The sequence below is a fragment of the Amyelois transitella genome, chromosome 3 (genome assembly GCF_032362555.1).
Source record: "Amyelois transitella isolate CPQ chromosome 3, ilAmyTran1.1, whole genome shotgun sequence".
NCBI classification, from domain to species: Eukaryota; Metazoa; Arthropoda; class Insecta; order Lepidoptera; family Pyralidae; genus Amyelois; species Amyelois transitella.
Window position 1 is genome coordinate 6,511,535 of NC_083506.1, and position 26,709 is coordinate 6,538,243.

The window sequence follows — 26,709 nt, forward strand, 5'->3', positions numbered from 1 at the left end:
TACAAAATAACCTTTCATACAAATGGTTTAAACGAAAATCACCACAAACAATGAAACGTCTCATCACTGGTTGAGCGAATCAGCGCTTGCATAATAAAGTTTCTTAAGGCTGATCGCTAATGGAACAAGTGTTTCGAAGCTGACGGGCGTAAGTCGAGAGATCTAATTAAAGCACCTACCGCGGTGCGCCGAGGCACCGGCCCCAGTCGGAGCCTATTATCACGCCTCCGCCTGCTATTAGCATTGTCTCCTCGAGGGCGATACTTATCTTTATTTAAATTCACTTCTGGTAATTGGGTTGACGAGTCGACAACGTGATTTGCATTGATGAAAATTGGCCAGTATACCGGATTCATGTAACTTACTTGGCGCCTAATTTGTTTTTAATGCATTTGTAAAACTGTAGATTTTAATTAAAAACTTTAAATAATTTGTGAACTAAGTTGTGGTTAGCGTCATAAAGTAATAGTTTTATTTCTACGTGATAAAAATCAGCACTTTCAGATTGTGAATGTGTCTCAAAACATGTAACGACTATTGTCAGTTTCCCATAGGAGTTAGATTTTATTGTGTTCAGAATGAATGCAAAAGAGACAAGTTGCTGCAAAGGTGGCAGACGTATCATTTTTGCTAGCTCCAAACGAATGCAGTCAAAGAGGATGCGCTTGGTTATTTCTCATTACGGCACACGCGATAAAATCACACAGAGTCGTTGCCTCATTAAAATCTTCTGGTGCGCGGATCTGTAAGCCTTTTGTGAAGTCGCGACGCGCTCTTCACTCGGCTTTCACGTGTCATTTCGGGCACAATGCCGGCGGGGGACTCGCGCCGCCAATTTTTGCTCCGCTATCGCCGGCGTGTGCTTTTTATCAGTTTATCGAGGAATATTTCATGAGGACAGCCGTTATTATATTCGCCTCACGTGAAATTCGGTTTTTACATGAGTGACATACGTATCTTTTGAAGTAATATGGTTTACTTTTGAGATACGAATATAATAATAATCAATGTTTTGAGCTATCCCACCATTATGGGACATTACATAATATCGTTCGTTATCATACTCAATTTCGTATTCACAATAATACAACTTCGTGATTACCTCAAGTCGCTGCGTTCAGTAGCGCTCTATAAACTAGTTCCTTGTAAACTACGAATGAACAAGTAACTTACTGTAAAATAGTATTACCTGCAAGGAAAGTCCATTAGGTCCTATCTCAGAAACTCGACAGAGAAAATATTTCAATTTTCATTGTTTTCCCAAAGTTGCTTTTATTTTTTATTATAGAGAATGCGATTATGACTTGCTTTGGCTACAAGTTCAGGCTCTTTCATAAATTCTTTGTGTTTTTAGAAGTTCGTTAAAGTCAAAGAATTCTAGTAAAATATGATCTTTTTATAAACCATATACACACGACATCGTCACGACTTGTTTTATTGGTTTTATTTCTTGCACTGATTTAATTGTAATTAAGGAGTACGATCGATGTGAAATTGAGTGGCTGAGGATTTTGAGGCTTTTTTTTTAAATTGAGGGAATGTTGTAATGTGAAAGAAGATGTAGTAACAGGAATAGAAAAGGGTATGTAAAGATGGTTTGGTCATGTGAACATACCTTAGCTGACTAAGGAAATATACAAGGAGAGTGTGGAGGGAAAGGTCGGAGTAGGAAGGTCTAGACGAAAGCACCTTTATCAAATTAAAGACGTAGGACGTCGCAAAGGTTTAGGTCAAGAGTGCCCGAAACCGCCGAGCTTGCATGAAGTGAGTTATAAATGTGGATGAAACGAAAGAAGTATGTAGAGATCGTGACAAGTGTATGTATTCTCTGCCTGCCCCTCCGGGAAAGAGACGTGATTTTATGTATATATGTATTGTATCTTAATTTAGTTAAATATTTGCTATATGAAAGATAATAGCAATTCAACAAAGTGATTCAAAATACGTCTGTATGAACAGCGTCGCGCAAACATTAGCCTCTTAATGAACGCAATGTATTGTAATTTCGGTACTTTTGGGGAACAAAATGGCAGTTCAATATTTAGAACGGCTCGCTTTGCATATTCACAAGGTGGTCGGGCGGGTTACCCGGTTGCCGCGCACCTACCGACTTGGAATGGTAATGCCTCCCATTAGCTCGCGGCGAGCTCAGGGCACTGCAGCCCGTGGTCCCTCGGAGCGGCCTATTTCGTCCTATATTAAATTCGGAACCATGTTTAATTGATACCTTCTAAGGAAAAAGCGTGATTTTAGGTATGCATGTATTACTCAAAAGTTAATCAATAACTTTTCCCCAGAGGTGTAAACAGAGAAACTACATCTTTCCACTTGGCACCTGGATTTCTCCATACTTCTTTCCCTTCATTCACATTTCAGTAAATCTTAGAGTGAATTTAGTATAACTACGTTGTAAGAAAACAAAGTTGCCCTCTGATTGTGTTTGCATGCTTTTTTTAAAATCACACAATGGATTTTGATACAGTTTTACTGTAACATAAATAAATATTAACGAAGGTCAGAAAGAAGCATGTAAGGTAGAGGAAATACAAATGTAGACATGAAGCAAAATAAAAAGATTTGTACCAAGGATAGTTACAAGAATAAAATTTTTATTCTAGTGAAAAAATTAAATCCTACCTAAGCTTCCGAGAAAGAGATGTTATTACATAAAATATTGTGTCCATTTATACAAATATCTATCTTTATAGAACTTAAGCAATATTGTATTTCTATGTATGTAAATGCATTGCTGAAATATTCTGCAATGAAAATTGTCCATTCAAATTATCAAAACAATGGCGCGCAGGGGTGGATGCAGGTCACGAGCGCGTATGCACCCCACAACGCATCGTAATAACCACCCGCATACTTCTCTGCCTCCCTGTCCAATCATTACTCGCACAAATATTGACTATCGTAATATCGGCGGTACCCAAGTTCCATAGACTTTACAACAAGGAATTTTAAACTGTTTCATTACTTCTTCAGTGCATTACCAGTTGTTAGCTCTGCATTGCGATGCCGCGCACGAATGTACAACGCGCAGTGTCTCCTAGGAATGGAACGCTCGCAAAGCGGCTACGATTGTATGTACTCTTCCTGATTACATTTGGTCAGCGAATATAAAAATTGTTATCATAACTAAACAATTCCATTTCAACACTACCCCCAAAACGACAACCCTAAGATGAATGAGGTTGAATACAACCGTAAACACTGACTGTGCACTTCTTCCCCTGTCTGGTAAAGAAAATCTGTGGTGTTCATTTTGATAGGGAAGCGTTCCGTCAGTATTAAGATTTTTTGTAGTTGGTTAGTGCAGTTAGGTATTCTGGCGTCGGCAGCAGATCGTTATCTGTTTCCAGTAAAGGAAACTGGCTTTTCTGCGAAAGAACCACCCCGGCTTCACCCCGCCCGTCTTTTCCTTTTTTGCGTTATTTCATTTTTCCTTGCTAACGTGCACCTGCTAGTTAGTTGCCGCGGGCTCTCATAGCTCCGCCGTGTTAGTCGGGCGATTCCGGGCATCATAAAGAAGATATAAATTGTCTCGCTTTAAGCTATGTACTGCTTATTAGATACAATGCGGTATGAGTTACGGGATTTTAACATAATATACGAGAATCATATAATTACCTATTTGCAATTTTTGCAATACTCAATTTACTTATAGACCAAAATTAATGTAATACGCACAGGTATTTTAATTGAAATAATAAAATGTATGATAATATGTAAGTAATTTTTAAAATTATTTACTGTCCATACCTAATTAACTTTAGCAGCTTACTTCAATAATTATGGAATTACTATTGTTATTAAAAAATAATTGAGTCGTCAAATGGTAACTGATCCCGTAAACAGGTAGTAAAATTAATTTCTATTTAAAACAAATACAATACACTACAATCCTTCAAACATAAAATCAAGAACACGAGCGCTGCAATGAAGTTTAATGTTACACGTCGACACAAAAGATGGCTCTCAAAGCCGCAGTTTCCTGATACATTTGTATTCCTTACAGACAAGTAATCAATATCAGTTGAAGCTCCCGCCGACAGCCAGGTCGCCTATACGTGGCAATTTTTCTCAACTACGTGCGCCAGCGCATTTCTTTAAGTTATTTTATGAGCATCTGTATTTTTACTATTTGAATCTCGATTCTATCTTAAGCCCCGTACCCCGTTAGACATATATTACCCGTAACATCTAACTATATATGTTAAATATGCTCATTGATTTATATAATGACGTCTATAATCCGTGCGGGGTAAACAGAGCCTTAATGATAGATTTGAGTCTAAATTTCACACTTTTTCCTCAATCGGCCCTCTTAGGCTACTGTATCAAAAAGTGCTGTAGTGACAATATGATATTCTTGTTTAGCAAAAAATAAAGCTGGTGCGCAGGCACGCGTGCGAAATAAAATAACAACGAGAACATGTGCGGATGTTGCTGATACATATTTGAATACATTACCGCGCACGCAGATAATATGCCGGCGACACGATATAGGTATTCATAACGCTCCTCAAACTGGCCATGAATACAGATCAATATGTCGTGGAAATAAAATTATATAACACATAGGTGTGTAAAAGTTATTAATTAACTTTTGAAATTTTGAGTCTATTTATTTAACTTATGTACGTACACCAATAGATATGATAAAATATAGAAAATTAAAAAGAATTTTTTTTTAAAGTGTACAAGTTTAAGAGACGCACAACCCAAATTGCTACTAGGATTTTAAATTTGGCATGTAGTCCATGACTGCACTAAGAAGAGAATTTTAAAAAATTTCTTAATTCAATGGAAATTAGGGGATTCGTTTTTATCGGGTGGAGTCCCAGGCGTTATAATATTTTTAAGAGCAGAAAATTCCTTATGGCATTGAACCCCATAAAACCACCTTTACAGGCTTTCAGTTAATTTAAGCCACTTAATTAAAATTAAATTCACATTATAATTTGTGTTCGTGACAATTTATTGGTTTAGTAAATTTTAATTATAACAAATTTCTCATGTGATAACTGTATTCACAGTTCATTAATTGCATATCACATTATTAATATACTTTTTAGGAAATTTAGTATTAATACTATTCAACCATATATATAAACGTTAAATCAAATATAATAAAAGAATAATTATTCTTTTATTATATATTTTATTCATAAAACCGGGCCACTTTCCCAGAGGAATAGGTAGTGACTACATCTTGCCATGGGCCGATCCTTTTACTCAACAAACTTCTTTCGCTTCATCTACATTCATAAATCTCTTAATGCCACTTACAGATTCCTGCATATTTCTTTCGCTTTATCCATAATACATAATTCTCTTCATGAAAACTTGTTGATTAATTATATACCTAATACATAAAACGACCGGCGCGGTTTCGCCTGCGTATAATAAAAACTTCCGTTTCAATATTTTCAACCAATTTCAGAAAATGCTCTCTTAGCCTACCCTTGGACCACATAAAGAACCTACATGCCAAATTTCAGATATCCAGAACCAAGCGGTTTCGGTTCTGCGTCGTCTGTCAGTTAGTCAATCACTCAGTAACGGAACAGTTATTGATTTTTTTTTAATCTTCCAGTTTATGATTAGAACATATATTATGTATGTGCTATAATCATAAACTGGAAGATTTTCAAATCATTTGAGCGTGTAAGGAAATGAAGGTGAAGTGTAACGAATATAATTATTCATGGGATTTTCCCGTTGAAGGGCTTGTCGACACGTCTGGGACAATGGATGTGTTTACAGGAAATCCGAGCGAACGCCTCCAGGCCGGGCCTGCGCCTGCCGCACACGCAAACATTTCGTCTTCATGCACAATAAACTCGCCATTAAGCGATCCTGGCAAGTTAGGCACATCATGTTGTAGGTAAAATAGGTTAACTTTTTGGATAAAGTATGATTGTTCGATAGTTACATTTTTCTTTTAATTTTATTACTGTGATACATAAAACTAATTTACCCCTTTGAAAGTTTAGTAAACAAAATTAATGTAGAACAGTTTCTCAAGATAGTGAAAGTGTGCAGCAGCAATAGTGGATCAATTGGAAAGGCGCGCAGATTAGACAGGGCTGTCACCTCGCAGGAGGACTCTCGTCGGACTGGAGTACCTCTCGAGACGAGCAGCGCGGTCCCGCCTGACATTTGTGTGCAAACACATCCCTGACAAAATACTCTGAGTGGCTCAAATTAAGCTCTGATAACTATTATTGTTTTAAATAGGGTACAAGGATTTAAATGTTTTTGATAAAAATAATTTAAAAACATATTGTTGAAATATTATAATTAAAGAAAAATATAGACAACTAATCAAATCATACAAACCGGCAGCTCTTAAATATGAGATGAATAATCAAAGCATAAAAAGTTTTTAAAAAGCTATCGGCAAACAAGTTAATTAAAATAGAACATTTTTATATCAGAAACCAGAGATTTGTGTAGGAAATGATTATATATCTGAGCTGAAGACTCTGATGCTGAAGTATCGGAGAAGCCTAATTCAAATTTCTACCCGAAATAGATAGTGCGTGCTACAGCTGTTACAAATTCCGCACCTTAATAAACGTGTGAATTATAAGTAACTCGAATTGTTCGGCGCAGGCCGAATAATTAGAAATGTTCCGGCGCAGCGTCCGCGAGTGATTGATGTAGTGGAAGTCGGTGCCGGGACCCCCGCCCGCGCCCCGCGAGCACCCTGCCAGCGCGACGGTGGCGACAACTTGGAGACATTAAGAATATTTAAATTGTAAATTGCTCCCCTGCACTGAATACCTATTTGCCCGAAGTTTGTTCTCTCACGACCACCGAATTCTAAGGTAACCGATGAAAAGTTATGATTTATTTATTTTCGATGAATTCAACATGACATAATTTGGGTCGAGTGTTTAATGCGTTACAATATATTGAAAGATGAAGGTAAGCACTTCCTATTTTACCACGTATTGTTTTTACGTCTTTTAAAATATATGAATGAAAATAAGTATATTGGTAATCTATGAAAATATTAACAGTTACATTCCCTTATACAAAATACATTCGTGTTCCCTTATGTAAACAAGGTTAACTGAAGAACAAAGCTCTGAGAAGATATAGAATTATTAATAGTCTAAGAACGTACAAAATAGAGTAAAAAGGCTGAATACTGATAACAATAAGATTCGTAGATGGCAACTGTAACATGAATATAACAAACTAAAGAACGAGTCTGATTGAATCATCCGCTGTCTTTTGTCATAAATCCGACAACGGCCGGCGTCCAACAATACGTACTGAAATCGTCCCATTTCTCATTTTGTTACTCTCCCCTTTAATCTCGCATCCGTAGAAAAGTGGATCAGCGTTGCAAAAGGGCATTGCGATGCAGACGCGCTTCTGATTAATCTATTGTATGCGTATTAGCTGTTGTAAGCTTGTTCCTTAATCGTCCATTACGGTATTGATTATCTTGAGTAGAAGATACGGCTTACATACATAATAAAAAAAACTATAAACACGTTAATAAAATATTATAAGTATATATATTATAGTAATATATATAAGTAAATCGGTCCAGTACTTTCGGAGATAAGCGTGATCATACATACAGACAGACTGACAAATCCATCCATTTCAGTCAAAAATACTAAATGTACAGACATATTACTTTTATGTTTTATTATATGTATAGATTAAGATGTGTAATCATGTTGTTGTGTGGCGAAAGCCAGAACTCAGTAACATTTCACAAAGAAATCGAAAACCAAAAAGCCACATAGATAAAGATCAACCCATAAAAATCTGAGCAAGTGTTTCACAACATAATGAGAGCAGATGGGCGGCCATTGACGGAAACTGTATCTTAAGGGTGCGTCACACGAGGTGGAGGTAGCGGAATTGTTTGTCCACATCACTGCACATAGTTCCGTATATTATTATTTTTGTGTGGTGATTTATATACTGAGAACAATTTAAGGGCAAGTTTATTTCTGATATTGATTGACCGTATATTTTTTAAGTAAAGGTTAATACCACAGATTATAGAAATATGTCGTTTAAATTCAAAATATCGTAACCAAACCGTCCCGAAAATATACATTCGCAAATTTCAGACGTGTAAGATTCACTACCTCTGTATGGCCACTACTTATGTGGTCCCGCCGCACTTTGGCCACTCCATACGCACCCCTGTCAGCGGCCGAGAAGCAGGATTTTTATTTTCCCCGAGCTAATTTGAGGTTATTTTAGGACTGTCATTTCGTCGGAATCACGTGATAAGGTATCTAAGGAGTCGCTTCGTGTAAAATCCAGGATACATATATAGTCAAGCGTGAACCCTGGGCTCCTCAAGAGTGTTAGGAGGAAGAAGAGAGAGCTTGGACTAACCCCAGAAAAATGCTTATATTATAGAAATTGAAATATAATTATATGTATATAAATTGTGAATGTGTTTAAAGTAAAAATGGGTGCAGAAAAGAAAACTAAAAGACATGTCGTTAGCCAAACCCTACCTCAAAGAAAATGTAACTAACTTTAAAGAGCGGAATGTGGAATGGCTAAATATTTTATTATCTTTCATATTTAAGCATACCTTAATATTGTGATTTTAATTCGCATTACAAGATAAAAATCTAAAACATTCTTGCAAACAAAAAAGCGGGAGAAAAGAACATGAAAAGCCACATAATTGTGTAATTCCTGATTGTAAGGAGCGGGAAATCCGAGACAGCCGAGATTACAACCGTTAACCAACTGATCCCGGAACGGAAGAAAACAGAATGTCTCGCGAGTTGGATAATGTTAAATTTATTGCAGCGCTAAAATGTTTACGGATATCGTGCGGGAGCGTATCTGAGCGGGAACGCCCCAGAACGGCGAGCTCTACTCACCCTTGTAAACACGTTTTATTGGCTTTATAATATGTTTTACGCGTGACGTTTTACAAACGATCCCAGAGGAGCGTCGAATTATTTTTACGGCACGTACTCGCACGCCGCGCGAAAACACTGGAAAATTCGGTACACGAGGGATTTTGTAATTACACCTCTTGAACAAACAGTTTTTGTTCCTTGATATGAAATGAAAAGGGATTTTTGAATTTTCAACGCCAGTCCGTTGTCAACAATAATTTATTACCAACTCTGTTATAAATATCTCAAGTGTACTGTTTATAAAATACATATATCAAGTATACTTATATTCTACATGCATACTTTTTCCGGGAGAGGTAGGCAGAGACTACATCTTTCCACTTACCACCACAAATAGGATATAAGCGTCGGCAGTAGAAAAGGGTATACTTTGATAGTTTAGATAAATGATACTTTCATTACAAGAGTGTCCATTAAGAAGGAAAATGCTTTTTTTCTCTTATATATTAAAGTTTAATAGAATAAGTTTTTTTAATCCCTATTCTGTTTAGTTTATTTTTTAGTTATTTCTATTTAGCTCTTTTAGAACCTTGTAACTATGCAATATGTAATCTTACAAACTTTTACAATCATGAACGCTTTCGAGACATGGGTGCTAATTTGTGAAATCACAGAGTGAAATATGTGTTGTATAGAGTGTGGAATGCACAGCGGAACAATTGCACGGTCTAATAGCAGTCAACCGCTTGATGAAGGTCCAGCCGCCTCACACCCTCCGCTCACTCTCACTACTCCCTCGTTAAATTCTCTTAAGTAAAGGTTACAAATTTTCCCTCTATTGCAATAAATAATGCTTTCATGCAGCCATACAGCGAAGAAAACATATAGTATGTGCCAGTTGCTTCTTTTCCGGACATATTGTGAATGAGGATCAAGGATTCTCGGCGGTGGATAGGCAAAGTTGCACTATATATCTGAATTTTAATTCAATTGTTTAGCTATCTAGCTAAAGGTGGCCTTTCAGTCTAATGACTATTAACTCCGTATAGGATAACGACGTGATAGTATGTCTGTTACCATCAAAATAGTCAACAAAAGTGTCGCGTTTTGTCACACTCCATTAATAACGCTAGTCTAGTCGATTCTGACTGCTAATGGATTGTTACATGTAAACTTATTTATTCATTAGGGTTAATTGTTATAACGAATTCGGCAGTTTCTGAGTAACTTGAGAAACCGAAATTGTACTACCTAATAAATACCCTATGACTGTAAGTAAGAATGTAAGTGGAACAACATCTCAGACAGATAGAAACCACCGTATAATAAAAAATAATAATAATAATAATAAACCTTTATTTACTCCACAACAAGATGGCCTAAAAATGTGTAGTAATACTTATTATCTCTGGTAAATATACCTGTGGACAATAATGTAACATTATCTTGATTTACTAAGTAGGAAATTAATCTTATTTAATAATATTTACATCCTTACGGAGCAGAAAGCCTCTACTCCGTATACACTCGAAAATACTGAAATGCCAAATTTAGGTGCATAGTTTAATTATAGGGAGATGTGAGTTATATTTAATTCTTCCATATTGAGTAATAATACAAATCAGTAGCTGTCATACCGCTGAACTACCTTCCTTATATCCACACACAAGAAATGAAACGAGATACGTTACGAAACTAAATTAAAAAGCGAAAGTTTCCTTCTAACTCTTCACTGTCGAACCGTATCTGTCACCTATAAGAGAGCCGCACATCGAAGGTAAGAGCTGTTTATATAAATGCAAAACAGATCGTCAGCTTGTCAGATCGGCTCAGTGCAGATCCTACTGATCGAATATGGATTTAGAGACTTCCCCATTTCGTCCGCCTGACGACTCACCCTCGCACTCCGCCGACGTAGTCGGACAACCGAAAAATAATCTTCACTTTAGTTAGTACAATATTCTAAACTGTACTGAAGTTTTTATGTATTCATAAGTATTTTTATATATCTGAGTCTAAACTCAGGACTTAATTGAAACTTAATTTACGCATTTAATTATTATTATTATTTTTATAAAATGGTAACCATAATGCAGCCCGCAATCAAGATTATTACTAACTGATACCTAAATAGACACCATTCGAAGGAAAAGTAACGAAATTTTAAAGCCATAGGCTTTGAAATTTCGCAACATCTTCTATCGTGTTCGAATAGTAATAATATAACTTCAAACATAAACACATATTAAGCCCAGAACACCTACAAACAATTTATCTTTCATCTTTTGTCTCGCAGTCTGTCTAATCTGAGTAGTAAATAAAGTAAACTCAACTCCCTTTCTTTGCGTTAATGGCGAAAAAACAGGGTTTGTCATTTCGGTCATACTCAGTTTATAGATACAATACGAAACATGATAAGCCAAAGAAAACCACTGAGCGTCTTAGCAGATTTCCTTATCGGTTAGAATTCGTATTCGTGTTCAATGGAGAAACATTTCCCTCAATCCATCGGCGTACCATCCTCCCTGAGACTATAAAATGATAAGAGGACAGACATTTGATTGACGCTAATACTTTGAAGGTAGGTAAGGTAGGTGAATCAGTTAAGAATATCCTTATAGTTGTGAGAACGAAGGTTAAAGTCTGTATATTTACTCTCTTTATTCCGTAATATGTATGTATAAAAAGTGCCTGCGGCTCCGCCCGTGAAAACAAAAAACTCCCGTTCCAGCGGGAATTTTCATAAATCCTTTCTCGAAAGGTAGATTGTAAGTAGGAGAAGTCCACTAAGACTTCTCCTTCTTCTTCTTCTACCTTCCGCAAAATAACATCTCTATTGGCTCAGTAGTTTTTGAGATTACGTGTTCAGAGAGTAAGTGAGTGAGTGAGTTTTTTTCGCTTTTTGATACTTATATATTTATTGTTTTTACTTTCCTATCAAAAGCATGTCAAACATTATTTGTTTATGTGATGATAGGTTTCTGTACTTCAAATACAACTAGAAATAGGGCTTAAACTTTTATGAAATAAAGTGTAGAACAACCGCCACGAGAATACGCCGCAGTCGCGCTTGCTTTAAGTTAATCATACTATCCCTCTACTATCATGCCATGTTTTCTGTGTCCTTAATAATTTGTGTTGCGGCTGAATCCAATCGGAGGGATATTAAAACTTTCCGTCCGCTGCTCTAGCCCTTTGTACTGCTGGAGAGCGCCCCCATTCCCGCCCCAAGCCTGATCTGCTATTTTAAAGATGCACGAAGCCAATTTGACTTTACAAATCAGGGAAATTAAAAAAAAAGAAGAAGCATGGAAATATGATTATCGATCATTATATTCGCCATATTTACGTAGTATGTGAATTAAAGGTGTGGATAGGAATATTATTTTATTTTCATTGTACCAATGTAAATTTTAACTTAAGCATTTTCACTAGATACTATTCAAACGAACTTCTTAATAATGCCTAGCATGTTGCCTACGCAATGTCAAGATTTGGCATCATAACTAAGGTAGGTACATTTTTCTTTTAATTTTGGCGCAGTGAAGCAATGTAATATTCTTTATTCAGCCTGCAGCGCATAAAGAATTAAGGAACGGTTCGACGCAGCCAAGACTCGGCCCGAGTGGGTGCTAATTAGAATTACTTTTTAACTTTGATGTTAACGGACAATATTTCATTCATACATAAACCATAAAAATAATAACTTTTTTCACATTAGTCAACAGTTCAAAACCTTTCATTTGATATCCCTCTTAAGCAAAATAGATGTGTCTGTGTATTTCAGCCCCCTAATTTCCTTTATTGTTGCAAGTAACTATCCAAAACTCAAGTCTAATTCCACAGTCTCAAAAATATGTCATTAGTTGCCTACTATGATTCTACGCACATAAACAATATTTTATAATAATAGAGGGGAATTACAATCCGTTAGTATTAAATTAGTAAGAATAAAGCCTGAACTGGTTTAGGTTATTCAAAAATAAATTCATCATCTAAAGAGACACATTATCTTTATACTGTAAGAAGTTTACCTTCGAAACTAACACAAATCTAGACAGTGCACACATTTACTAATTTTGCGCGAACGAAGTCTGCGTCTTAATTTGTATTCGGCTCTCGACCCGCCTCCGCCGGGCGCAAACGTGTGCTCTTTCTTTTGTAGCTTCAGAAACCAATTTGTATACCAGTAAGAAAATTAAAAACTTCTCCGTGAAGTTTTCTTAGTTAACGTAATAAAAGCTTACAACTAATTAATTCACTATTTGCTTAACTTAAATTTGGTTTTAATTTATAAAATACCTTACAAAAATATTGTCACTTATAGTTAGATAAAAGCTTTAGGTTAAAAATTATTTGATCAATCAAAAAAGTTTTTAAAATAAAGAAGTAAAGTAAAATAACAATGTTATTAAAAAAGAACGGAAGATATACTTTTTAATGTAATGATGAAACAATGCCCCACAGGAATTCCTCATATTTAATTTCCCAACTTTATACTTATAAAGAATTTCTGAATTAAATGTAAACTGACGTTAAGACAGATGTTAAAAGCCGGAACAATAATTAAGAGGCTGTCGGTTTGAAACCGCGTCGTCGTCGGCGAGATTTAATTAGTGAGCCAGCAAGCCACGGGGCGGCTGCCGGGCGCACGAGTGTGCATTTTGGTGGTAAAAACAAATTATTTTTGAGAACAGTGTCCGAAATCAAAAAGACTCATGAATATGATTATTCTTTGTATAATTTTAAAAATAATAGGGCCGAATTGATTCGTCTTTTCTATAACACAAAAAAATATGAAACAAAAAGCGGTTCCAAAAAATATCATATTGGTAGCTTGTCTTATTAAAATGTGATATGTTTCACAAAAAGAGTCCGATAATACGACACGTCTGGGACTACGGGCAAATCCGATTTCCCTATCTCCCCATATTTGTATTCGAAGCCCGATCCATCTAATATTTCCTTCCAACTCCGCCGACGCTATCTGCGTTCCTTCCTGACACTGAATCTAATCGGAATAGATATTAAAACTTTTCTTACCACTGAATCGTTCCTCCTCCGACATTACTGAAATTATTTCGCACCAAGTTTATGTACCAAGTCGAAAAAGCGTTCACTTCAGTACAAAAGTCGGTGCAGTTGAAAATTCCTATTGAATACAATTTGAATGCTTCGGTATACATAAAAATTGAAAAGAAATTGAAAGAGTCCTCAAATACTTTGGTTGAATAAACACTCAAAGGATGAGGTCTTGATTAAATGAAGCGTCCAAGTTTAGAAGGCGAGGCTGCAGACAGTATTCGCATTTTCTCTGTACTCTGCGGTAGCTTGCTTTGTGGGACTTTCCGAGAGGCAGGGATAAAAAGAGAAAGAAGACTTTGATTTTTTGATTTACGTAGAAAAATATCAATACAAAGAATGTCATAGCCGATATTTTTCTTTCCACTAATTAATTCTGTTGAAAAAGTTTTCGTCTGTATTTTACGAGCCTAGCCACTCAACTTTAAAAGAGTGCTAGAATTTTATTTTGAAAGCGTTATGTCTATTTTGTGTAATACCGAAACACATATATTAACATAGCTCAATTTCATCAGTCAGCCATCCAGTAAGGGATAAAGATGTGATATAGGCGTGTTATAAGTTTTATTTTATGAAGATTGTATTAAAGAATCAGCGTAATGGGTCAACTTATTACACGGATAAAAGTGTTGACGTCACGGAAACTAGCTAAGAGCGCCGTCAGCGTATATCCTGTCTTATCTAATTTATTTAACTGTAAGGGGCCGCCGCTTCGAAAACAAGCGTCCAGTGTAAGCCGTAAGAAGGATTTGTTGTTGGTGTCTGCACGTAGGTATGTATACGTAGATGACGATGTAATGTGTACATAATGCATTTTTTCTGTAGTTAAATAAGTTTAATCTTAAAGGAAAGAAACATTTTTAGCTTTACCTAATTGGACCATAGTTCTCTTCCTTTGCCTATAGTGGATCATTTGATTCGGAAAATAACAACGACAGATACAATCGTAAGTCACCAAAAAACTCTTTTGAGGAAATGTTACATTATAAAAGGGATGCCCTATCCCTTTAAAATGTAACATTTCCTCAAAAGAAACATGATGAATATCAATGCAGCATGTAAAGGAGAGAAAGAAGAAACTATTTTAATCTAAACTAGAAGAAATATTGCAAGTTATGTGTTGCGAGTCGCGAGGGGCATAAAATATTTATCAAAGAGTCCCGACTGTGTCGGGGTCCCTCGGGAGCACGTCTAAAACTACACTTCGCTCCCCACTACTTAGCACCTCTGAAGAACGATTTACCTCACGTCGTTCCTAATAAACTACTCCCTAGTCAAAGACAATAAAATGAAAGGATTATTTGATTGAGGACTATTAATCACAAAATGTAGATTACCTGTCAAGAAATTGAAATAAAACTATAAGTCCGTATTCTGCTCATGTAAAATACCGTTAAATTTACTTCCCGCGGGAAATTTGGGAAATCCTGTATTTTTTTTTATAAATATCAATTTTAGAATGAAAAAGGAGTGAAATGCATTGAACATCTACATACTTATAACCCTATTTGTATTGATTATCTGCCTGTACAGAAATCATGGGAATTTGCACAGAAGGATATAAAAGGCCGCGGGGTATAACCAAATTGAATTTATCAATATTCGTTCCCGTGCCAGACCGCAGTACACGTGAGCAACTCAACGTTTGGTGTGTACGATTTTGTTTCAATTTAAAGGTCGAGGGGCGGAAAATGGTGTAGCGATCCGAGGAATGGTCGTTGCTATTGCTTTGTGCTGCCAATGTTTGGCCGAATGAATCCTCGGGTCCACTTAATACTTTAACGTTAGATGGGTTCATTTACTTTGTAAACACTGCAGCAAGAAATTGAATGAAATAAAATCGGTCAAGTGCGGGTATCACTCAAATGGTGATGATTCGTTTTTTCTTTATTTTATAATCCATATCTATACATGTACAAGTAATTAAATAGTAACTGACCAATAACACGAAAAATATTAGAAAAAATTGATATCTTTAAGACCAACAGACTTTTGGCCTGTCTGTCTGTATGTTTGTACTGTCATTACGCAAAATCTATTGCTCCGATTAAAATGAGATTTTTTTTGGGATGTATTAGGTTTGGTTTAGCTTAAAAACTGATATACAAATATTGTCTATCCCTAAAACAATGAAAAGGAATAGTTCTTCATTTCCTAATTTTACGTCAACCAGAGCAATGAATAAACATAATAAACTGAAAGGACTATTTACATCTCCGTTCGTTTTCTTCCAATACTGTCCATTAGTTCAAAAAGTTCGTGAACCAATATAGGGACACTAATAATAAACGAAGTTTTCACTGGAAGGGGTTGTATCTTCGACTGTTGGAGGAAGTTATTGTGCGATGTTTCAACGCTGCAGTTTGCGCTAAGTGCTCCCCGCTCGCTCACTCGCCTACTCGTCGCACTTAGGCTGTTTCCACACCACCATAATTTAGTAATAGCGCGATTATTAACCTAATTGCCAACGAGTTGGTAGAGAATTACGTCATATGATTTATGTGTTTAAAGAAAAAACCTTAAAAGTTTGGAATACGTTAGGATAAAATTCATTGAAAAATTGCGTCTATCAGTAAATTTTTTTAGTTGTGTGTAGCAGTTCTCTTATTACGATAAGTATTTACAGAGAACAGTAGAAAACCATTGCATAGTGTGAAATCTATGTACTAAAACTTATCACAGATTCCTGTGTCCTTGCATCAAACTTTAGACCTGAATAGACAACTACATATTTCTGGGTTTTATTTGGTAAAGGTATTTTCTAAGTAGACTATTCAGTATCGCACAACTTGTCTCCTACTTCCCAACGATCAACTTGGAACTTTTTAATTAGTTTAACAACAATAATCGAAGACTGTCTTGTTACTTTGAATCTTCGCTTCCGGGGACTTATTGTATAAAAGGGGCAATTGTGTCTTTGAGATTGAACTCATTAAATCGCTACATAATAAAATAATTAAATAAATACTTCTTTATGAGAAAAAATAAATAAAAGCAAAAGAAACAATTCCACCTTCAAAACATTTAATAAGGTCAAGTTTAGGTTACCTAAGTCTTACGAGTCGAGCCCCTATTTATTTAAAACCGTGCTTTAGTTTCCGTTAAATTTTACCTACCTGTTGAGGATACCTGGCACGTTGATCGTATGAAAAGAAAACAAAATAAAATGTAAACAATTCATAATATGTTAACGAAATCAACAAACAAGGACATCTAGATCGATGTTATGTTGATTGTTTTACACAAGAGCACACAAGCTATTTCGCGCAATTTATGTGTGTTGCTAAGGTCGTACGGGCGGCGGCCGGCGGCAGTGTCCGCGAATGAATGGCCATTGGAAAGTCATCACTTATGTAGGGCGTATCGTCGCGCCATGTGCTCACCGCTCGCTTTTCTGCGTAATTTTTCCGCGGGCAATTTTCCGAATAACCATCAACGCTTTACCCTCGCCCCTTATTCAGAAACGTACAAAAACAAAACCGTATTGTGTTTTGACTCAGAAAAAATATACATGCTGATTGGTGACCTGATGAATAATGCAATTATACGCGTAAGCATACTGCTGAAAAGTCAGAAACATTGTTAATCATTTATTCGACATGGCTTTTGAATAAATTAATGCCGAATGATAATGAGAAATATACTGTGTTAATAATTATTGTTCGCACGCCAATTAAGTTGTTTATGAAAACACATCAATTATCACAACTGAGCTTTTAATTCTTGGAAACATAAAAAAGGTAAATTATTAAAAGCACTAGACTCGCGTAAATGCACAACGTGAACGAGGCGACCGCAGTTGTCAAATTGCCAGCAATAAAAAATAATAAAAACAAGCTCTCCGCATTGGACTAAAATTCATGCCAATTGATTCAAATATATTGAAAGCACTTTGGAAATATTTTTCAATATAAAGAGGAAAAACCTCAATACTGCTATTCCATATTGTTTACGTATATACTCGTACCTATTATATTGACTAATATTAAACTTATGATATCCTTCTTATATTTAGGTTATTAAACCTTCGCCCCGTCCGCCTCGAGCAAGCAACTCAAGTTATATTAGAAGTACGTACTCGAAACATCAGGCCCTATAAAAAGTTATGCTTCGTGGAGTTACATCCCAGCAAGCAATAGTTTAGGAAACCGGTGCAACATATTGCCAAACAAATTAAAAAAAGGGGAATGAGAAGATGCTCCTGCCATAGATATACGTACGTAAGACACAGTACCAACTGTGTAAATAATGTATTTTGCTGCAGTCGAAAAATGTTTAGATAAAAAGTATAAAACGAGTACCTTATAGACATTAACATATGATAGAGCTAAACAGAGTAAAATCAAGTTTACATAGAAAAAACCGCATATTTTTCACCATGAAGTCCTCTTTTCAAACAAGAAATTACATTCTATAACCGAAGTTAAAATTCTTTTTTTATCTAGTGCTATATTCTAACTGTTCTGTCATCAGTGATCACTCACACAAGTCACAAACTAACGTAATACTTAGCTATTGTCACGTAATTAATGTTAATAAATTAATCTCCGGTTACCAGAGACAAATTAGACACAGGCTGCTCGACTAACGACGGACTATTTGGATTAAACGGGGGGTTGATGTTTATGATTTACGGAGGCTTGTGTAATTGCGGCGCCTGGCAGTCGCGGACTATACCACTACCGAGCTTCTCGGGAATACCGAAGACGAAAGACATGATATGCACTAAAAAAATCATTTATTACGATATGGCTGTGGGGGTGCAGCGAAAATATGCAACACGCAGAGAGAGGACCACTTTGAAAACATAATTGATTCCTTAGAATCAATGTAAATAACATGCAGATCTAAAATACGTCGGTGCTATGAATTTAAGTAATAGGTGCATATCTTCGATCAAATTCTGCCAATTTGGTCGAGGATATGCATAGATATGTGAAGAAGTATTTTGTCCAACGTCGTAAATTATATATTAAAGCAGTGATAAATTGCATTCATTAAAGATATAATAGGTACAGTGTATATTAGTGTCTTATATTGAAACCAGTCACGTTATTGTCTATCGGCTAAAATATTATTTCGAATAAATATAGAACATAATACAATAAAAATTATATCGTTCTTCAGATGCAAAAATAAGTATCTTTAGTATTTAACAATTAAGTGTCATATCAATTACGAATTATTATGCATCCTCCGCTTAGCGCTTTGTTGGCGCTTGGGTCTTGAAATGAATGATTCCTTTGGTTCAAATGCCTGTGTAATTCCGTTTATTTCTTTTGATGACAATATTTTTGCGAAAAAAGGTTATGGCGAGCACAAGATCTAGCGTGATTTTTTGTGAATTAAGGAAACGGATATAAATGCAATAGACAACCGCCGCGTTGTCGTTCAGAAACTAATTTTACAAAGTTAAACATTGTCTATGAAATGGTGTAAAAATATTAAATTAATATTCTTTATTTATGTATATATGCTCCAACATGCCCCCGGCCTTGGAAGCTCGTGCTTTCAATGTGTTCTCTGCTACTCGAGCAAAGGACATATCTTGCTGTACGATCGTTTGACAATGCCCGTCGAAGTCCGTATGTCTGCCACTCTTGCAACGCCATCCTTTCCTGGGAAGATGTCGATGATTCGTCCAAGATGCCACTTCAAAGGCGGCAAATTATCATCCTTGATAACGACGAGCATTCCGGGCTTCAACGGAGTATCATCCTTTGTTCTCTTGGTCCTTGCTTGTAGTTCAGAAACATATTCTTTAGCCCATCTGGACCAGAAATGCTGGCGAATCTGTTCCACACGTTGATAGCGAGTAAGACGATTCGTCGAAATTTCAGTCACGTCTTCACAAGCAGGCGCAGTAAGTGGACGGCCAAGCAAAAAGTGAGCTGGGCTCAAAGGAGTGAAGTCTTGCGGATCTGTGGACATAGGACTAAGGGGACGGGAATTCAAAACGGCTTCAATCTGAACCAAAACCGTGCTAAACTCCTCAAAGGTTAAGTGTGCATTTCCTACGACACGTCGTAAATGATACTTACAGGATTTCACTCCAGCCTCCCACAAACCACCAAAATTAGGAGAATATGGAGGAAGAAAAGTAAACTTGATATTTTGACTTATTGCGTAATCTATTATCTCCGATGAGCAATTAATTATAAACTTTTTAAATTCATTCATAAGCCCAACAAAATTTCTACCGTTGTCGGAGAATATTTCTAAAGGTTTGCCACGTCTGGATATAAATCTTTTTAATGCAAGTAAATACCCTTCAGTGGACAAGTCACTGACTAGCTCCAAGTGAATGGCACGAGTCACGAAACAAATAAAAATACAAATATAACATTTTGTAGTCCTCGAACCTTTACCCCTACGATTTAGCATGAGCATTGGCCCGGCGTAATCGACACCACAACGCATAAAAGGAAAAGTAGCGTCCAAACGTTCCATTGGTAAATTCCCCATTAAAGGAGTTGGAGTTTTTCCCCTTAACCGCTTGCAAACAATACAATTATGTACCACTTTCCTAGCAAGATTCCTACCACTAATAGGCCACCAGGTCTCTCGCAAATTGTATAAAAGCGCTTGTGGAGCTGCATGTAACAAACGGGTGTGCTCATACCGAAATAGCAAAGTAGCAAAAGGATGGCTACCAGATATGAGTATTGGATGTTTTTTATCCAACGAGAAAATTTGTGAATTGGAAATACGACCACCTACACGTATTAATTTATTGTGATCAATAAATAAACTTAGCTTTGCTAAATTGTGTTTATGTCCTAAACAATTATTTTTAGTAAGCGACATGTATTCAACTGGAAAAGATTCCAATTGAGACAGCCTAGCTAAAGTTATATCAGACTCTCTCAATTCATCGACACATAGGACGCCTGATCGCGGGTTATTAGTATTGCGTGAATTATAAATAAACCGATTTACGTATGCGACAGCGCGTCTCATGCGATTAAATTGAGAAAATCTATAGAAGGGAAACAAGGAAGACTCGGAAACTTTATCAGGCACAGCAGAAAGCGTCACGCCCGATTTTAACTCTGGTAACTCATCAGGCAAACCATTTATAAATGAAGGCACCAGATCGCATCTAAAATCGGGCTGGCGAAGATAGGCCGGGCCTTCCCACCATAACGTAGAAGTTGAGAGATCTTCTAGCGACATACCGCGGGACACTAAATCAGCTGGATTATTTTTTCCACTTACATGACGCCAAGGAAGTTCCCTCGTCAACTCATGTATTTCTGATGTCCTATTTTGTACAAAAGTTTTTTGTAAGTTAGGTGGCATGTGTAACCAGCCTAGTACAATTGTTGAGTCAGTCCAAAACATAATATTTTTAAATTGTAAATGAAGTGCCTTATTCACTTTGTCGTATAGCCTTGCACCTAATAAAGCTCCGCATAATTCTAGCCGCGGAATACTAACGGGCTTCAAAGGAGCAACCTTGCTTTTTGAGCACAACAGTCTCACCAATGAATTATTGTCACTGCTGACTGAGCGTACGTAAATACAAGCGCCGTACGCTACTTGCGATGCATCGGTAAAAATGTGTAACTCCGAATGTGTAGCAGTAGTGTTAATAACATGACGAGGCACACGAATGGTGTTAAGTTCCGATAGGGCGTTCGCAAACTTAGTCCATGTAAGTAGAACATCGCTTGGCACCACATCGTCCCAACCTAATTGCAATAACCAAAGTCGCTGTAATAATATTTTCACTATTATTATAATTGGACTAACTAAACCAAGGGGGTCAAAAATTTGAGATATGTGTGATAAAATACTACGTTTTGTTATCTTGTTAGTGTCACTCTTAAATTGCGTATTAAAATAAAATTCATCACTAGTGTTGTACCATCCTAAACCCAAAGTCTTGCACTGAACAGTATCACCTAATGTTAACTCCTTACCTGCGCTGAACGGACCTGATGACTGATCACATTGAAAGTTAAATGTCCATTTTCTCAATGGAAAACAACCGGACTGTAAACACTTTGAAGTCTTGTTACAAAATGATAATAATTCATGTTTATCATCCCAACCTGTGATCATATCATCAACGTAAAAGTCCTCAGAGATGATTCTCTTTACATCAGGGTCAGTACACTCAAGTGCCAGCTGTTTGAGGCATCTAACAGCAAGATAGGGTGACGCTGCCATGCCGTAGGTCACGGTGTTGAGCTGGTACATACTTAAAGGCTCAGAAGGATTATCCCGCCAGACAATCAGTTGCATGTCGCGTTGTGACTCATGTAATAGGCACTGCCTGTACATTTTTTGTATGTCTGCACACGCAGTAAACCTATATCGTCTAAACCGCAATAAAATATCAAATAGTTCACTTTGTAGTGGCGGCCCGACAAGCTGAATGTCATTTAAGGATACTCCATTACTAGTAGCAGCACTTCCGTCAAAGACTACTCTCAATCGGGTTGAAGAGCTATGCTCCCGATATACACCATGGTGTGGTAAAAAATAATGTGGTGTTCCATATGAACTTACCTTTTTCATATGACCCAAATCAAGGTATTCATGTATGAAATCAGTGTATAATTTTTTATAAGTAATATTACGTTCGAGGCGTCTTTCTAAAACTAAAAAACGAATTTTAGCCTGAGTGTACGACTCGCCAAGGCTAGCTGGTGACTTCTGAAGCGGCAGATGTACGCAGAACCTTCCATCACTTGTGCGCGTTGTAGTGTTAATAAAATGTTCTTCGCAAGCACGCTCGTCGTCCGTGTGTGTGAGACTAGCCTTAGGCAGTTCCTCTAGTTCCCAAAACTGCCGTAATTGTGTTTCAATAGCGTGCGAAAAATTACATTGGAAAGACCTATCAATATTGTGCGTATTACTGTGTATAGGCCCTGAAATTATCCAACCTAATTTTGTGTTTTGTAAAACTGGGCCATTTGGTAACCTTATTTTACCTTCGCATAATAAATCCCAAAATATTTCTGCGCCAATCAAAATGTCAATATTGTGGGACTCGTAAAATAATGGATCGGCTAGCTGTATATGTTCAGGGATGAATAGTTCGTTTTGATCATATGCAACCGCCGGCAATGTACATGAAATGTAAGGCAACACAAAACATTTTAAACTCGTAGAATAGGCACCGGTGCGCGATCTTATTTTAACATCACAGATCTGTGTTGAGTTTGTAACCGAGTTACCTATTCCTCGTATTTCACAAGTGGACTGTATTAAAGTAACATTAAGTTTTGTACATAAATCCTTAGACAAAAAACAAAGTTGACTTCCTGAATCGAGAAGACAGCGTGCAATATGATAATTATTGTGATTATCCGCTATTTCAATCATAGCAGTCGATAATAAAACAGAATTTATACTTTTAACTGATTGATTATTGAACGTATAGCGAGTGTTATCTATGTGCGGCTTGTTTACCTGTGCCGTGCTAGACCGATGCATGGGGACGTCGACCGCGGGGACCGCGGGGGTCGCGGGCGCGGTCGGTACATCTCTCGGCTCACGATTATTGCAATTTGAATGAAGCGTCATTACTTGAGCGTCATTAGACGTGTCACTATGAATTAGCGTATTATGTTTTCTATTACATTTTCGACACGGACCAAACTTACATGTTTCTAACGTATGTCCAGAGCGTAAACAGTTCTCACACAACTTGTTGGTAGCTATAAAGTGTAGTTTAGTGTCTATATTAGCATCCAAAAACTTTGGACAGGAATACAGTGCATGATCATTGTAACACATTAAACATGGCTTCTTATAGGTAGTGCGACTTTGTTGTGACTTGGTGGAGACATTGCATTGAGCCTTATGTGTAGTTTGTTTTTTGGAATCAAGATTAATCTTACTATGAGAGGCTTGCAATGTTTCCAACATCTCAGCACGGTCCCTGAGAAAGGTGAGTAGATCATCCACCTTTAGTGATGATTTAGTTTCATTGTGTTTACGAATAGTACACTTATATTGCTCCCACTCGCGTTCAGTAGTTTCATCTAATTTAGAAGTGACTATGAATATGACCAGTGTATCCCAGTGCTCAGTGGGTTCACCAAGCATTTTTAAAGCTCTTAAATTCTTAAGTATTGTATCAATTAGGCGCCTGAGCATGTGGTACGACTCCTTAGTTAATTTCTGAATGGTAAATAAGGCCTTAACATGGTTGTGTATTAACATACTGCTATTATTGTATCTATTGAGAAGTAATTCCCATGCTATAGTATAATTGCTGGCTGAGAACTCCACAGAATCTATAACCAACTCCGCACTGCCCTTTAATGAGGATTTTAGGTAATGAAATTTTTGAATATCGCTAATTTCATTAGAATTATGAACTAAAGACATAAATGTATCTCGAAACTCGAGCCAATGCTCATATGAACCATCGAATGTAGGCATAGATATGACAGGTAATTTAATTGATTTTATTTTACTATGACACACACTGGAGCCATCAGAGACTTCGGCTCGGTTAAGTAAGTATTCAGCTCGTGACAAGGCACTATAATAGCTATCCTCAAATAAATCTCGTTGATTTAATTGGCAATCTAAATCAGAGTCTATCACTATCTTCTCAATCATTGTTTGAATATTATTAAATTCAGTAAGTAAGCTGGCTGCGCCTTGCATACGCAGTTTTAAATCAATGCATTTTTGACTATTTAATTGATCTCGAGTTATGCTATTAATAAAGGTTGTTAGTCTTGTGAGGCGACCTTTGATTATGCCTCTGCCTTTTACTAAATCAGTCAACTTCTCACTATCTTTGTCACAGAAGGCGGTAGGGGGCCTACTGTACGGAGACCTATCGCGAGATTTAGGCTTAGCTTCATCATTAACTAGGCTCATTTTGGTTGTTTGTGAAAGGACTTACGGTTTGTGAATATTCCTGTTCGTACTGTGGCGTCAGCCGATGCTAGCAACGGCACAAAGCTGACTATAGCGATGCACAAGAACTGAAATATGAACAAAGCACGGTATTAGCACAGATTGAACTCACAGGGACGAGGTTAGGAAGGATGGCTGGCCGTACCGAATGTATGCAGCAGTTCCTCCGACGTCTTAACCTCGCTGGTTCTATGTCTTCATGCGGCGACGAAGGTCCACAACGTATGTTGGCGCTTGGGTCTTGAAATGAATGATTCCTTTGGTTCAAATGCCTGTGTAATTCCGTTTATTTCTTTTGATGACAATATTTTTGCGAAAAAAGGTTATGGCGAGCACAAGATCTAGCGTGATTTTTTGTGAATTAAGGAAACGGATATAAATGCAATAGACAACCGCCGCGTTGTCGTTCAGAAACTAATTTTACAAAGTTAAACATTGTCTATGAAATGGTGTAAAAATATTAAATTAATATTCTTTATTTATGTATATATGCTCCAACACGCTTTAATATTGAAAATGGTTCAATCTACTTTTGTTGATTGTACATATGCGTCAGGTTAGATGTTGCTTTATTTTAATATGCAGTAAACATGGTTATAATAGCCGTATTAAAACAACGATGATCAAGTTCATAACGAGGATACAATGTGCCGTCGCCGGCATGTTGACTATTCATTACAGCATCTCACCGTAAGACAAACAACCCTGTTATGTTATTAGATTTCCAGCATAGTCGGGCGATTCGGTAACACATGTCTAATGAGGTTCATTTATTTAAAACTTCGCTTGAATATACTAGCAAAGTTTATTAATAAGCGTTATAAAGTATTTACAAACGATTCGATAAATCACCCAAAATAACTAAGAGTTTATTCTATTTCGAGACAGCAAATAAGTACATATGTATCGAAACTAAGAAGACACAGCTTGTTTGTGCTGCAGACTAATTAAAAAGTTTGTTTCGCGAACTTCGCAGCAGTGGGTGGAAATAGAGCAAGCTTCAATTTGACAGAGGCATTTTAGGCGCCATCGGAAGCGTTAAAAATTAGTTAATATCTAGAGTAATTCGATCGGACAGGCGCGTGAGACTCGCCGGCCGTCGTATGAATATGTATGTGGCGGTAGACGCGATCCTACGGATAATGGAATCTGCACACGAAGCGTATCCGATTAGTCTCCACCACAATTAGCAACGGACATGAGGCAAAAAGATTAAAACATGAGCTAGTTTTAAGCTGTGTAATTTTTCGCAATTTCATGTTCAGTAGTGAGTTACATATTCTATTGTACAAGTTGTTAAAAATAATTTCAACTATAAAAATAAAATAAGTCCAGATGTACGGGATGTTTTAGTTGATAGTTTTGAAACCACAAAGTATTCAATGCGGTGAGAATAGCTAACAATTATTTTCCTGTAAACTTGCAATGTGCAGCTAGTTTAGCAAAATCGTGAATAGAGATGTATGGACATGGACAAGGCTGAGTTTACGCGATAGTATAACTCGGTAATAAGCACGTGTCTTATTTAAACAATACTGTAAGTTAGGCTTATATTACCATCAAGACTACGTATGATATTGTACTTCTAATATAATAGATAATCTTGATAATGTAGTCAGTGTAAAAGTTTTGATTGAAAACTCGAAACCTTTAACAATTTACAAATGGCTCATAAATGTAGCTTACTGCAGGCTCTTGTCGTTCCATATATAGGAAAAAAAATCAAAACCATGATCCGAATCAAACCTTCTATTAAAGAAAGTGAAAAATGAAAAAAGGGATTTCTCATGTAATGTTTTCACAGCTCACAAAATAAAGTACTGGCAGCAATCGGCGCTGGCGGCGTCAGCGACGGCGTCGGCGGATC

General features: G+C 36.8%; 2 protein-coding genes across 2 annotated transcripts in view; both read right to left on the reverse strand.

Moving 5' to 3' along the window:
• Nucleotides 1-26,709, reverse strand: part of LOC106135448 (lachesin) — a 75,571-nt gene that overhangs the window by 18,146 nt on the left and 30,716 nt on the right. The gene's annotated exons all lie outside the window — the stretch shown is intronic.
• LOC132902863 (uncharacterized) lies at nucleotides 19,377-25,336 on the reverse strand. The gene has a single exon (XM_060949678.1). It carries the CDS (start codon nucleotides 24,801-24,803, stop codon nucleotides 19,479-19,481), a length of 5,325 nt encoding a protein of 1,774 aa, XP_060805661.1. The 5' UTR covers nucleotides 24,804-25,336; the 3' UTR covers nucleotides 19,377-19,478.